General features: G+C 40.6%; 1 protein-coding gene across 1 annotated transcript; it reads left to right on the forward strand.

The window, feature by feature from the left end:
- The first annotated feature begins 5,119 nt into the window (after window positions 1-5,119).
- On the forward strand, window positions 5,120-7,079 carry LOC131217172 (pentatricopeptide repeat-containing protein At2g35030, mitochondrial-like). The gene is given in 1 exon segment (XM_058211968.1): window positions 5,120-7,079. A coding segment is annotated over 1 exon segment (1,728 nt). The 5' UTR covers window positions 5,120-5,351.
- The last annotated feature ends 9,714 nt before the right edge of the window (window positions 7,080-16,793 follow it).

Consider the following 16,793-nt stretch of genomic DNA (forward strand, 5'->3'; position numbering starts at 1 on the left):
AGAAAACTCGCCATCATACTTTGAGATCTCTAATAAAAGCAAAAGGAAAATTAAAAACTATAACAACATAAACATATGTCATGACAAGCTTTACAAAACAAGTTTCGAGTGATACCTTATTGAAATGACACATTGGGGTGAACGTAAATTGATAATTTGAAGGTTGAAATGCTTGGGCCATTTCCCATCTCTCTTGATTTGCTTCCGTTTGAGCAATAGGATTTCGAAATCTTTTCTTTCGTGCTTTATCTAATGGATTTTTATATGTACGATGATTGGCCCTAAATTTAGGCTTTACTCTAATCCCATGTACAGTTTGTGAACTCAAACTATCCACAAAAGTAAATGTTGTTTCAATCGGTTCACGGCATGCGCTTTCGGTATCTACACTTACAATTGGCTTAGGATGTGCACTTTTAACTACTTAAAAGATTCAATTGTTTCATTGTATAGTAATGCATTATGTGAACCGTGCATTATGTGACCCCACCATTATGTTCAATATCTACACTTTTGTCAACAACTTGATAAGAGTTTAATGAAAGTTCCTTGATCTTTTTCATGCATTCCATTACTTCATCATGAAATTTATCAGAATATCTATCAGCAAATTTGAAAACCTCCTCATGTTCTCTAACTTTGCCACAATTTTAAGAAGTTTGCGAGACATATATTTGTACCGCTTACCCGATACAATATTGCGGTTATCTTGTATTGTTAATGTAGCCGCTTCTCTAGCAAAACCTACCTTTGCATCTCTATGCCATACTTTTTCAAAATATAACAAGGAGGAAGCACCTTTATATTATAATAATCTAAAACTTTTAATGCATGACTACACAAGATGACCACAAACTCAAACTTGCGGCAGCCTACACCTCACTGTATTGTCTAGTGAGTCAAACTTAACAGTACATCCTTCAACTTTGTCGTTATCAGTAACTTGAAATTTCGCAACTATGCCAACCTCACCACATTTAAAAAGAGAATGATTAAGAATTTTCTTAAACTCATTTTGAAAATTTTCAAACACTTTTCAGAGTATATGTATTTGCCACTTCCTTTAGCATTTTCATATCAAGAACCAATACCGGGGTACTTTGCCTCATTTTGAAATCAGCTATGGCTTCTTCATATCGTCTATGAGCTAGCACCCGCTCGTAATGATTGAAGAAATGCAAGAGGTTGTATTTAGAGTTCAGATATCTTTTCAAAATATTATTCATGCTCTCGCTTCGCTACGTACTCTTCATGTCAGCACAGAATGTATTTCTTCTATAAACCAAAGCCCATTTTTCTTTTTCTTTAAATAGATTCTGTAGCCACTTGTTTTGCATTAAATCATAATCTTCGAGCATTTTATTTCATGATGTTAGAAACTCTTCCTCATCCTCATAATCATATACACACCTACTAAAATCATGTTCAAAACTTTTTGAACCTTTAAATACATTATTAAGGTGCTTCGCAACATTTTGGTAGATATGCCAGATACATAGACGGTGATATGTTTCCGGCATCATTGTAGCTATTGCATTGGCCATTGCAACATCTTGGTCTGTGAGAATTGTCATTGGTTACCTTCCAAACATTGCACTTAAAAATGTTTCAAACAACCACTTAAAAGATTCAATCGTTTCATCATATAGTAATGCTGCACCAGATATTACAGTTTGCTTATAATGATTTACCCCAATAAATGGAACAAATGTCCGTCCATAACTATTTATTCTGTATGTTGTATTAAAGCAAATCACGTCCCCAAAAACACTATAATGCATTATTGACTTCCCATCTGCCCAAAACATATTCATAATCAAATCATCTTCATCCACTTGTAGTGCATAAAAGAACAATGGATCATTTACTTACATTTTCTACAAGTATCGTAGAACGGCTCTTGCATCACCTTTTTCCATTGCTTTCAGGCGCTTCCTTTGTAAGTAATTTTTGTAATCAATGTGCATGAAACCTAGATTCTCTCGCCCTCCAGATTGTTTACTAAAATATTCTAAAGCCACTTTAGGTGGTATACCTGAAGTTTTCATCATCTCTGCTTCAACTTTTTGATCATCAGTGAAGCCTCTCTATGACCTTAACATGTGCACTTTTGACGGTGTAACAACTTCATAGTTATGCTCTTCAATAAATTTAATCACTTTGTACCTTCCATTTACTTGAAGCTTAATAATCATGTTTGCTTGACATTGAGTTCTAGTATTCGGACGGGTGCTTTTTTTGATGATATTTTTTTTCCACGCTTTTGACCTTATTTAGAACAACAAAACTACCTCTTAATCATGACATTATCATCTAATTTTTTTGTCCAATTTTTACGAATACCGAATCCCCTTTTTCTAGCATATCTATTGTAAAATTTATATGCACTCTCATCAGAACTAAACTCCATTCCTAGTTTTGAATTTTCATCTAACTTCTCGTCAAAACTAAACTCCATTCTCACTTCCATTTCTTTATCTAGCTCCTCATTTATCTAGACCTATACAACTTGTCTTTCCTCATGGTTGTCTACTTGCTGATTTTCTTGTTGATCATCTATTTCAATATCAAACTGTAGCCTTCGACATGGTTGAGAAAATAGTTGACTCTCTTGAATATTATCATCCATTTCACCAATTGGCCTTCAAAAGAAAAAGGAAAAACTAAATAACATGAGACTTTAAACAAAACCAAGATGTATTGCAGAAACAAAACCCATTGAACGTTTTTTTTAACAAAGTAAACATTTAAGCATCATATGCAATAAGAGTATTGAATAACTCCCCATAAATGGGGAACTTATTTTTTTATTTTTATTTTTTGTAAATGCAGATAGTAAAGAGATATGACTTCATAAAAATTCAGAAAGAAAAAAAATACAATACAGCTAGAATATATATATATACTAACCATTTTTTTAAATGAAGATTTTCACAAAAGAGAATTTTCCAAAACCATATAAGTAGCTAAATCCCTAAACCCCCAATTTTGAAAATCCCTAAATTTCTTACAGTTACAAATCCTATTGTATATTACCTCTTGAAAGTTGCTATAGAGTGATAGAAACGATTCGGTGCAGCGTTTCTCTCAGTGTGGCGTTTCTCGGAGAGAAGCAGAGAGAGAAGGCACGAGAAATCCAAGATGGAAGGAAAGAGAGATGCAAGGAGGGAGGGAAAGAGAGATCCGAGAGAGAAAGGAGTGAAATCTGAGAAGGAGGTAAGGAAATCAAGAGAGAGAGAGAGAGAGAGAGAGCCCGAGGGATTTTGTCTCTTTCTTTGTTCCAGGCAGGCAGAGAGAGAGAGAGAGAGAGAGAGAGAGAGCCCACCAAATGAGGGATTTTTGGCTTTGTTTTTAGTTTTTATTGGGGTCGAGTACTACACAGCCTAACGGCGTGTAACGGCTGTGAACTTCCTTCCTTGTGGGCCCTACAGTGTCTGCCAATAAGAAAATAACACGACTCATCCGTCTTTTTAAGCGTCCAGGTGGGGTAAGATGCAATCCGCATCCGTTGACACGCCCCTTTTCATTAGTTAGTCCGGCAGCACGTTTGTTACTCGACTGTAATGTCCAGAAGGTGGGGCCCACTATAGGTGGGTCATAACCTCAAGATGAGATTGATTGAGGATTAAAAAGCCGTGATTATCATAAGCTCAACTAGGGTTGTTGTTGTATAGGGCTTAAACCTATTAGCTGGGTGGTCCTGGGGGACTCGGTTTGGTTTGGGTTTGGACCTATTAGCTTGGCCTGTGAACCGAGCTTAGGCTGGTATTTATACCCTGATCCATTTTTGTGGCTAACCTTAGGCTCAAGTAATTTTAACCTGAACCGTCCAGGGCTTCATCTGGACATGCATCCTGAGAAAGTTGAAGAGGGATCTCTTTGCTTTCACCTTAGCAGCGAAGAGTTTGATATTGGTGTTGACGATCTCTTGAATCCAAAATGGTATATTGTATAGAGTACTCACATGAATAGACATATCCTTCCTAAATATGTTGTGAGCCACAAGTCCTCAGATCATCTGCAAGGTAACGGAAATTGCGCTTTTGTCTGATCAATAATAATACAGGTGGGTCCCACTTTTCTGTGGTCCCAGGTCTATTCAAAAACTTATTCATTGAAAAGTATGGCCTTGATGATGGGTAATTCAGAACATACAATTGAGGATGTTTTTGGCTCGTGGTTCTTCTATCATAGGACCCACATATGGATTTTCTGAACTGTTGAAATATGGACTACACCCTGTTTCGATTGCCGGGGCAAACTAAAAATGAATTTCGCTTGGTAGAGTGTTATGTAAAATGCCTCTTTAAATTTTTTTTACTTAGCTTTTCTTCTAAATCAATGGAGGAGGATCAAGAACAGAATCCATTACTCTCTCACCCAACAAGCTCAAGCTCGACTCGAGGTAAACTCGACTCGACTCGAACCACTAGGTCGACTTGAACTTGACTCGACAGCTTTGGCAAACAAGCCAAGCTTCAATGTTGAGCTTGAGGCCGAGCTCAACTAGGGTTGTTGTTGTATAGGGCTTAAACCTATTAGCTGGGTGGTCCTGGGGGACTCGGTTTGGTTTGGGTTTGGACCTATTAGCTTGGCCTGTGAACCGAGCTTAGGCTGGTATTTATACCCTGATCCATTTTTGTGGCTAACCTTAGGCTCAAGTAATTTTAACCTGAACCGTCCAGGGCTTCATCTGGACATGCATCCCTTCCAATCGCCGGATTGACCGTTGTATTTCATTTTCATTTTTATTTTTGTGCGTGTGGCCCACTCGATCAACGGAGGGATTAGATAAATTTTCGGGCCTATTAGGGTCTGGTGCAACCAATTTTTTTGGGCTCGGCCTTGGGTATAGCCTAATCAAGGATGGATCTTGTTTCTTACAGAGTTGGACCGTCCAATGCCCAGCTTAAATCGGGCCATTGTCATACCAATGCCCGAACTCAATGGATCCGTGAGTCCCAGCTCCTCGAATATCGTATAGTGCCATCTTCACGGGCGTGGCCCACGCAATTGCTGGTTTGGCGCGTGTGGAGGAGGGCGCACGTGTGGCGGCAAACTCCGTATATATCTTCTTGGATTTGAATTTTTTTTTTTTCTTAGTATTAATCCGTTCCCCACTCTTATGCTTTCTACTGCACGTTAAAAACCTTTCAAAATCTTCGGTTTTTCCTTCTCTTCTCACTCCCGTTTCCTTATCCAATCTCTGCCCTTCATCACGAACCCACCTTGCAGACAATGCCTTCATCTTCCATTCCCGCAATCTGCACCGCTCATCGAGCTTGCCTCCTAGAATTTCCACATCTCAGAGAGATGTCAGCCTTGACCAGAACATTGCTCGGTCGAATAGGATGATCGACCAACTCAGCCGAGAAGGGAAAATCTCTGACGCCCGATGCTTGTTTGATGAAATGCCCGAAAGAGATGTTGTCACGTGGACGGCTCTGATTTCTGGGTACATCAAATGTGGCTTGATAAAAGAGGCTCGCCGGCTGTTTGATGAAAGTGCAGCGAAGAAGAACGTTGTTACGTGGACAGCATTGCTTGCTGGGTACTTCCGTTTTAAGCAGATTGAGGATGCCGAGAGGTTGTTTGCAGAAATGCCTGAAAGAAATGTCGTTTCTTGGAACACAATGCTTTCTGGGTATGCGAAGAATGGGTGTGTTGATTCTGCTTATGATTTGTTTGAGAAAATGCCTGAAAGAAATGTGGTTTCTTGGAATACGATCATTACAGCGTTGGGCCAAGAAGGGAGAATTGAGGAAGCACGGCGGCTTTTTTATCAGATGCCGGTGAGAGATGTGATTTCTTGGACAGCAATGGTTGCTGGTCTTTCCCAGAATGGTAGGATTGATGAAGCTCGCAACCTTTTTGATCAGATGCCTGAGAGAAATGTGGTGTCTTGGAATGCAATGATTGCGGGTTATGCACAGAATCTGAGGCTGGATGAAGCTTTCTATCTCTTTGAGAGGATGCCTGAAAGGGACCTTCCGTCATGGAATGCGATGATTACGGGGTTTATCCAAAATGGGGATTTGAGATGTGCTCGGAAATTATTCAATGAAATGCGGGAAAGAAATGTGGTTACTTGGACTTCTTTGATCACAGGCTATGTGCAAGATGGGCAGAGCGAGGAGGCCATGAAGATCTTCTCACGAATGTTGAACGATGGAATTAAACCCAACCAAGGAACTTTTGTAAGTGTTTTGAGTGCCTGTAGCAGTTTGGCTGGTCTCGGCGAAGGAAAGCAAATTCATCAGATCATAAACAAAACCATCTTTCAGTTCAACACCTTCGTTGAATCGGCTCTCATAAGCTTGTATGCAAAATGTGGTGAGATCAGCATTGCCAGAGAGATGTTTGATCGTTCAAACCAAAAGGACTTGGTATCTTGGAATGGGATGATCGCTGCATATGCCCACCACGGTTATGGCAGAGAAGCGATCTGTTTGTTTGATGAGATGAGGGAAAATGGATTCAAACCCGATGATGTCACCTACGTCGGGGTGTTATACGCATGTAGTCACTCAAGCCTAGTTGATGAAGGGATAGAGTATTTCAATGAATTGATCAGAAACCCATCAATCGAAGTGAGAGAAGACTATTATACATGCTTGGTTTATCTATGTGGATGGGCTAGACGGCTTGGGGAGGCTGTGGAATTCATCGACCGACTAAAGAATAAACCATATGCATGCGTGTGGGGGGCACTTCTAGGTGGGTGTAGTGTCCATGGGAATGTGAGGATAGGGAAACATGCAGCTAAGCAGCTCTTGGAGGTGGAGCCCACCAATGATGGGACATACTTGTTATTATCTAATATACATACATCAGCTGGTAGATGGAAAGAGGCAGCTAAGGTGAGATTGAAGATGAAAGACTAAGGATTGAAAAAGTAACCTGGGTGTAGTTGGATTGAAGTAGGTAATAGGGTCCATGTGTTTGTGATTGGTGATAAGTCTCATGGCCAAGCCAAGGAGATCTATTACTTGCTTCAAGATCTTCATCAGAAGATGAAGAAGACAGGGTATATTCTTAAGAAGGATTATAGAGTTAATCATGATTTTTTAGTAATTTAATTATTATTCCATTATGATAGAGTTCCTTGAATTTGTTTATGTGTGCAACTTTAAGCAGAATGTACTCACAGAAAATTGTATGTGCTGTGGAGGATATGTGCACAATGTCTCCTGGTGTGTGCATTGCACAGCATTGCACACTGAATTCCTGCCTTTTATTTATTTAGCTAAGCACTCGGAAGTGAAAGGTATTCTATAACAGTAACGGTGGCCGTAACAGCCATCACTTGTAGCCTTGCGATATGAGCCGTAATGGCCATTACGGTCTTTTTATTATTGTTGTTGTTGTTGTTGTTGTTGTTGTTGTTATTATTGTTGTTGTTGTTGTTGTTATTATTATTGTTGTTGTTGTTAATATTATTATTATTGTTATTGTTATTATTATTATTGTTCTTGTTAGTATTATTATTGTTATTATTATTATTATTGTTATGATTATTATTATTATTATTATTATTATTATTGTTATTATTATTATTATTGTTGTTGTTGTTGTTGTTGTTGTTGTTATTATTATTATTATTATTATTATTATTATTATTATTATTGTTGTTATTGTTATTATTATTATTATTATTATTATTATTATTATTATTATTATTGTTATTATTATTGTTGTTGTTGTTATTATTATTATTATTATTATTATTATTATTGAAGCCCCCCTTAAAAAACCTTTATTTGCCTCATAATGAGTCGTTACGAGGCTATTACCGGTATAGGTACCATAATGGCAGTTACGAGTTATTTTTTCCATAACAGCTGATATAACCCCGTGATGTATAACAGTTGCTGTCGTTATCTTTACATAATGGCCTTCGTAGTCTCGTAACGGCACACCATACCTGGAACGGATCTCATATCTGCTATGTGATTGGGTCCAACTGTAAGTCTTGACTAGTCAGAGTCGCTTGGCCTATCTTGGCCTAGTAATTAGAAGCTTCTCTTTTTAAGTAGAGGTCATGGTTTTAGGGCGATCCAGACCGATTTGGTGGTCGTGGTCGTATTCTTAATTTCGAACTAGGTCGAGTTGACTCGAAGACTCAACTCAAAAATAATAAATAAATAAAATAAATAAAAACAATAACAACAACAACAAAAGCGTGGTTGAACAGAGTTGCAAGTGCTTGCCCTAATGGTAGCTGCTTTCCAAGCTCTGGAACTAGGGTGTCAATTTGAGCTTGAAGAAGAGGCTGATTGGGTGAGTGACTCGGTTAAGTCATGTAGAGTTGGCCTAAGTTTACAGGGGGTGACTTAGTTGATTCACCTGAACCAACGATATGGGTGGTACCCTGACTGTGGGGCCCACCTCAATGTATGTGTTGTATATCTACAATGTATATCTATTTTGCCAACTCATTTTATAGCATGAGCCCAAAAACGAAGCAGATACAAATCTCAGGTGGATAAGGTCACCCAGACCTGGGTGAAGGGAAAACACTAATATCAGTTTAATCCAAAGCTTTTGTGGCCCACACCATATATATATATATTGTTTTTGAAGTCATTCGCCACTGTTTCATGTGGAGTGGTCCACCTAATATTTGTATCTGCTTACCTTAAAATGAGTTGGCAAAATGAATGGACAGCGTAGATACAATGCATATAGTGAGGTGGGCCCCATCGTCAGGGTACCACCCACATCGCTGGTTCTGGGGTACCCCAACCGAGTCATGCACGAGTTTACAAGCCGATTCATCAAGTGCACGTGCCTCACACGTGGAAATGAGTCACACGTGTTAGATGGGACTATCTTATCTAGAAATCCTCGCTGTGTAGATTCCATGCATATAAAATAGGCAATATTATCAATAGGTGGGCCACACGTTTATACAGAAGTTGAAACACCAATCAGTTTCATTCAACTGCTCGTTTGTTTTGTGTAGATGTGAATCACGTGATTATCGTCCCACCACAACTAGATCTGTTTGTGGTAAGTGCTGAAAAACAATAGCAAGGCCGTTTGGGATGAATTGGACAAGTTTAAAGCTGGGTGGCATCTCATCTAGTGCATTGCGTGGATTTGGACACAATCATATTCTTGTGCGTAAATTTCAATACAAGGTATGCGTGTACATTCTAGCATTATATTATTTTCTGGATTCCATTAATTGGGATTAACTTCCCAATGGAATGGGCGTTATTCGCTCGGTGCAATAACCAAGTAGTCCCAGCTATGTGCAGATTTGATAGGTTCTTCATTTCTTCATATTGGGAATTGTGTCAATATTGACTAAGTGCCCTTCCCAAACTTCATAGTTCTCTAATACTCGGAGTGCAGAAGTGCTCCTGAGGCCCTTGCGCATTCAAATTCTAGGTTTACAATATGGTGGAGAAGTGTGGGACAGAATTTAGGTTCTGATGCTTGGTCTGTTTCAAAATTATGAAGAAAGCTTTAAGAGCTGAAGAGAAGACTCTTAGGAAGTGGGGTACTCTTAGGTAGGTAGAAGAAAGCAATGATCTGATTCTTGATCAAATTGAGGAATCGGCTAAATTGAGGAAACTCAGCTGCCTGACTAAGGGATAAAGGTCCCACAAATATCTTCTTCTCTTCTTTTTTTACTATTCAAAAAAAAATAATATATAAAGGAAGAAAAAATAGAGTATCAGCGAATAATGATGAAAGAGAATTTCATAAAACAGTCGTTGAATGGGTGTCTGTCCTCAAAATTCTGTATACTGTCCCTTTAAAAAAAAAAGAAAGATTGGGAATGATTTATTCAACCTTACGGGTTAATTTTGGCTGTTTCCATTCAGTTAAAAAGTTCATTTAAATGGAAGAGCATGGTCTTTTCACTGCAAATCTGGCCTGGGGCCTTTGTATTTCCTAGCTTTGTACGTTGGATCTTTGTATTTCCTAGCTTTGTACGTTGGATCCCTGGATCCTTTTCATTTTTAATAAATGCTCTCTTATCTGTTAAAATAATAATTAGATTTGAAGAATTGCTTGGAGACAAGCAATTAGTAATGAGACAATTAGATTTGAAGAATTGCTTGGAGGCAATAGTTGAAGTCCTTGGGGTTAAAAGGAGATAGGAATGCCACCTTTTACCATTGGATTGCCAATGCCAGGAGAACAAAATCTCTCTAGGGTGAAAATTGGAGAAGCAATCATGTAAAACCAGAAAGAGATTAAAAAAAATATCCGCAAGGAGAAGGTGATCCTGCATCTTCTTGATAATTTACAGTTAGAAAAAATTTCACTGGATTGAGCAGATTAATTTGGATGAGTTTGGGGAGGAAAAAAAAAATGTAGTGATGAATCTTGGGAAAGACAAGGTGCCGAGTACCTATGGGTTTTCTTGTGTTATTCTAGTGTTTGTTAGGAGAGTTAAAGACAACATTTTTAGAAGTGCGCAATTAATTCCACGGGAGGACGAGGTTGAACTTGTCTCCTGTGCATGTGGAATTTTGGGTGATGGTTATCTTGGACTTCTTCAGGATTGATCCTCGGTGGTAAATAGTCAATGCCCCAACTGAAAATAACTGCTGTTTGGTGATGCTCCTTTTAGATGGTGGAAACTGAATTAATCTTGTTAATATGGGAGAGTGGGATTGTGGGAGTGGTTAGAGGCGGAAATGGGTTGATTGCTCTCTCGTTCTCGGGAAATGTGGGTGAGGGTGGCACAAGTAGAGCTAAGGCTGTTGCTTTGAGAGAAGGGCTTCACCCTTTGGCTTCAAAATCTTTCTGGTCCGCTGATAGAGACCCTTGGGTTGTGCCTGGGCCTAGGTTTTGTCAAATCTTCTATTGAGGTGCCGATTAGTAAATGTGTGGGGTCAGGCTGTCCTAATTCGGCTCGTCAAAGGCCTTGAAGGGGATGTTGATTCATGGTGCTTGGTCTTGTGTTTGTTGAAAAATCTAGTGACTTTACGTGGTTACAGAAGGAAGTATAATCAGGAATGACAAATTGCATTGGTTGGAGCTAACAAACAATGTTTGCTTTAGATGGAATTGGTGAATAATGGTGGCCTGTTTTTTCATGGAAATGCCTTGATCAACCCTCGAGGAATCAGGTGGAGTGGAGGATTCTATCAGCAGCTGGAGAGAGCTTGTTTGAAGTGCTTTAGGCAGACATCTGTGTCGAATTCAGCTTGTAATGCTTCACCTGTTGGCTTTTCCTATCGGCGTGGTTTTAGCAGTCGGCAATAAGTCCACTGTGTGTTGTACGATGCTTGAAAGAAAAGAGCTACTGTTATCAGATGAGGAAGTTTTGTGGGCCATACGCAGATTGGTGACCTTCGAAGGTGAAGCCTGATACACTGAGTGTGCCACCTTTTCTTCATCTATAAGAACTTGTGCCGTGCCACGTCAAATGCAGAGGGGGAAAGCTATCTCTGTTGACAGTTAAAATTGCTCCCGAGTCGTGCTTTTGAAATTGAAGACGGTGAGTAACGGTAAGGTATTTTGTGTGTTAGATCTTGATGAGATGATTAGAAAATGTTGTTTGTTGTTTTTTTTTTTTGAGTCTTGTAGTAGCCATTGGAAGGAACTGGGCCACTGGAGCAGCCCCGGCGGGTATCGAGGACATGAGGAGCTCTCAAACAAAAGCAATGCATTAGAAGACGACTTCGGAGCGGATCGTGGGGTGAAGATACTCTGACATCTGCAAGGTGGTGGGTAATGATCATGGGCCCCACCTGCTGTTGTGTCAGGGAAACAGGGTTCCAGAGGGTGTTTGTTAGCTCTACTGGGAAACATCTGAACCACTAAGCTAACATTCCTTAGAAGGATTATACCAATTCATGTGTTCTTACTAATCATTGCAAAAGAGACTTTCTCCAGTCAGCACATTTGAGGATTACAAAATGGATAGGCATAGAAAGAGATCCCACTAACGGTCCATTTTGTGGTCATTACAGTCAGCAACAACGATCAACCAACCTATCCATGGCATGTTATAAGATGACTGGTCCAGATCCTGTACCTGTGCTGAGTATCAGGACTGCTAGTAGGAAGGAAATGGAAGTGACTTCATGAGCACAGGTACCAGGAGTACCCATATAAAAAAGGCAACTTCTGTTGATGGTCATGTATATATCTATCTGATCTGTCCAATTTTTTTACCACATTGCAGTTGGCACATGGGCCGAATTGCAGCTGTTAAATAGTCATTGGACAATCCTAGTTAGAGTCAGTATGGGAACTGTACAACCATGAATCGTGTGCTGTATGAGCTCTCAAACCGACGGCTCAAAGGGACCTAATTCTTACATGAATTCCAAAACCTAAGAAAACCTAGAATTTCATGTTTCTAACTCGAACCATCCTGCAGGATACCTTGGTGCGGTCCAATTCCCATCACAAGGGGATGAGAATTTCATTCCTGTGCAAGGATGATGGGGGGACCCACCACTATGTTTGTGAGAAATCCACTCTGTCCATCCATTATGTGAGCTCATTTCATGGAATGCGATAGAAAATTAAGACACCATTTGAGGTTGTGAAAGCCATTCACTTTACGTGAAAGCCGTTTACAACTACACAGTCATGAAAGCCATTCACGGAATCAATGGTCCACCTCCAGTGGGTCCCACTATTATGCATTAAAAAAATCTACTCTTGAGTATTAAGTAAATGCCTTAAGTTTTAGGCCCATGGTTGAAAAACCAAACCCAACCATGATTCAAATGGACCATAAGAATGGAAACAGTATGAGGGTGACACTTACCCTCGAAATTGTTTAACTAGTTATGGGCCGCATGGATCATAGATGGGCCTGATTTTTAAGTCACTGACCTAAATTTGTGTCATCTAATGGTTTGGTTGGATGACAAATAAGCATTACAATGGGCCCTTGGAAGTTTTTAACGGTGGGTGTTCAACCACCAATGTTTCCTGTGGTGTGGTCTACTTGAGATGTGGATGTAGTTCATTTTTGGGTCAATGCCCTAAAATGAGTGGGCAATATGGATGGATGGAGTGGATATATAACACATACATCAAGATGGCCGGGATCATAGCCTAACTAAACCCGGTGTTTCAAGGATGCGATGATGATAAAGACTTCTTCAGTTAAGTCTTCTAACAGCACACAACTTTAGCCTCCTCTGGAGCTACTCTTTCAGGATCACATATTTTCCTTGGAATGGCACACTTGAATTAAAGATTGTGTAGATTTTTGGGCCTTACAGTTAAAACAGGGTGACTTACATGATGATCGGGGTGGATTTCACCAAAACATTACGGTCAGCCCCACTTCAGCTAACCCCACCTTAAGACCGTAGATGAGGTTTGCGGACTAGTGTGCAGTAGACTGTGACTCATATCTACCTATTATCTTAGCCCTACGGCTAAATTTCCAACAGTTACCTAATGGTCGGAGTAGATTTCACGTACGCATCACTATAGGGCCCACCCTATCTAAGTTTCCAAGATGATAGGGAGGTGGAGAGCACAGAGGGACGCGGATCATATACGTTTCAGTAGCGAAACTGGCTACGCAAGTGACATCACCAAGTTCTATGGACGATGTATGTGTTGTATCCACAACGTCCATCCATTTGCAGATATTATTTGAAGCCATGAACCAGAGAATGAGGTAGATCCAAAGCTTTAGTGGACCCCACCACAGAAAACAGGGGAAGATTGATGCCCACCGTTGATGCCTTTCTAAGACCCACTTTGATGTTACCACAGAAAACAGGGGAAGATTGATGCCCACCGTTGATGCCTTTCTAAGACCCACTTTGATGTTTTTCGAATTCTAACCTGTTCAAAAGTTAACAAAGACATTGAAGAAGGGAAAATACAAATATAAGCTTAATCAAAACTTTTTTGGCCTTTAGAAGTTTTTAACGGTGGGGTCACTCTCCCCACTGTTTTCTCTGGTGGGTTCCACTGGAGCTTTGGATGTGACTCATTCTTTGGATATTACCCTAAAATGATCTCTCTAGATGGGTGGACGGCGTTGATACGAAACATATATCATAGTGGGGACACAGAATTTGGTGATGTCACTTCAGTAGTAGTAGGGTTGTACACGAACCAGGCTAGCCCGGTTAACTCGCTCGACTCGGGCTGACCCGAAACTGAGTTTGGTCTGGGACGGGCCATTTTCTTCAGCTTGAAACTGAGTTTGGGCCGAGTTCGAACAGGTCCTAGTTCGGCTCGACTTGGTCCGAAACTTGACTCGACTTGGCCGACTCGGCCATTTACCCTAACTATTTGAGACAGAGAAGTGAGAACGCCGCCCAACCCATGAAACTGCCGTAAGGTCCAAAACTGGTTTGAACTCGGCCCGAACTTGCCCAATTGCTGACCGGGCCTAGTTCGGCCTGGCATGTTGGCTCGGTGACCGGGCTGGGCCGGGTTGAGCCCAGTTCGACTCGGTTCAGCCCGATGTACACCCTAAGTAGCAGTCTTGCTATCAGTAGCCAATAGCCATTCCGCGCCTCCATAAAGGTATCCCGTGGGGACGCGAATTTCCTGCAGGTTTTTGCGCAAGGATGGTGGGTGGGACCCGCTGCTATGTTTGTGAGAAATCCACTCCATCCATCCGTTTTTAGATCTCATTTAATGACATGAAACAAAAAAATCAGGAGGATTCAAAACTCAAGTGGGTCACAAGAGAGCAAACAATGGATTTTTAGCGAGCACTGTTGAAACATTCTAATGGCCATAAAAGTATTTTATCAGCCTAAATTTATTGTCTTTTTGCTTCATCCACGTGGGAATAACCTTATAAGCGGTTTGGATTAGATATAAACATCAAGGTGGAGCCTAGAAAGGTTTCAACGGCAGGAATTTCTTTTTCCAATTTTCCATCTAGTGAGACCCACTTGAGTTTTTAATTCTCTTAATTTTTGGTCAAAAGTAATATAATGAACGCACAAAATGGACGGACGAAGTGGATTTCTCACAAACATAGCGGTGGGTCCCACCCACCATCTCATGTGAAAGGCTTTATAAGAAAATCCACGTCCCTCTTGAGGGGGAATTTGGACAAGGTATACTGCGGGATGGTTCACAGGATACCATTACTATATATATATATATATATATATATATATATATATTATATATATATATATATATATATATATATATATATATATATAAAGGTTCTATGTGGTTGAGCTCATGGGAACTTCCCATGAGGTTGAGCTGGCCCCACTGTGATGTGTGTCGAACATCTACCCCATCAGTCGGATGCACCATTTCATGATGGGCCTAGATCTTAAAAATCAAGTCAATCTGTGACTTTTGTGGGCCACACCACATACAGAAGTTGAGAGGGGTTACCCTCCATTAAAAAATTCATAATCATTTGTTGGGCCCACTGAAAACTGGTTCACAAATCCAGCCCATCCATTATGTGTGTCCCACTTGGATGAGGGGTCAGACCAAGTTTCGGACGCATCAAAATTTCAAGTGAGCCCTACCCCATGCTTTTATATGTTTTAGGATGTCTTCACATGATTTTAGATGGTATGGCCCACCTGAGTTCCAGGGTGATTTTTGGGATATTCCATAATTTAAAGGGAACCATCAAATACACGGTGTTGATGTTCGACATACATCACGGTGGGGCTCACACAGCTTGAACTCATGGGTCCCGCGCGCGCGCCCACACACACACACATATGTGGCATGCACACTTGTATACATGGCACGATTTGTTACTCGATTGTAATGTCCAGAAGGTGGGGCCCACTGTAGGTGGGTCATAACCTCGAGATCAGATTGATTAGGGATTAATGATTCATGATTAGGCCTAATGGGTGGGTGGTCCTGGGTTATGGATTGGTTTGGGTTTGGCCATGTTAGCTTGGCTTGTGAACAGAGCTTACGCTCACATCTATACCCAGATCCAATATTGCGGCTAAGCTTAGGCTCATGTCATTTTAACTTGATCCGTCCAGGGCTTCATTTGGACATCCAATCCTTCCAATCGCCTGATAGACCATTGGATTTCATTTTTTTGAGATGTCTATTTTTATTTTTTTTTGTGGGTGTGGCCCACTCGATCAACGGAGGGGTTTAATAAATTTTCATGCCCGGTAGGGTCCGGTGCAACTAATTTTTTGAGCTCAGCCTTGGGTATAACCTAATCGAGGATGGGTCTTGGGTCTTAGGGCATGTTTGGCCCGCTGCGATGGATGGAAGTAGACCGTTTTAAGTGGGATTGGATCCCAATATCCATCCACTGCATATTTGGATGGCTGGATGAGTAACCCCTACGTAAACTGCAACTCTGATAGAAGGGATAATTCCCCCTAGCTTCGCTCATCCCTCGCCCTACCAAAATCCGGCCGCGGATTTCCTACTTTCTGCGCTGGAAACTTAGGTGAGGCCCACCGTGAAGTATGTGAGAAATCCACCCCGTCCATCCGTTTTGTGAGCTCATTTTTGTACAACTGATAAAAAATGAACCGGATCCAATACTCAAGTGGGCCGAAAAAGTGAGGATTGAACTTCCATGGTTGAAATATTTGTGGGGCCACAGAAGTTCTGAATCAGGGTAATATTTGTTTTTCAGTTAATCCCCATAGGAATGACGTTTTGAACGGTATGGATTGCATTTAAACATAACTGTTGACCCCGGGGAGGTTTCAACGGTAGGAACTTCCCTACCCAAAATTTCCATTAGTGAGTCCCATTTGCATCTTTAATACTGTTCAATTTTTGTCTCGAATCCTAAAATGAGCTCACAAAACGGATGAACGAGGTGGATTTCTCATAGTCTTCACGGTGGGCCCCACCTAGGTTTCCTA

The sequence above is a fragment of the Magnolia sinica genome, chromosome 10, assembly GCF_029962835.1.
Source record: "Magnolia sinica isolate HGM2019 chromosome 10, MsV1, whole genome shotgun sequence".
Taxonomy (NCBI): domain Eukaryota; kingdom Viridiplantae; phylum Streptophyta; class Magnoliopsida; order Magnoliales; family Magnoliaceae; genus Magnolia; species Magnolia sinica.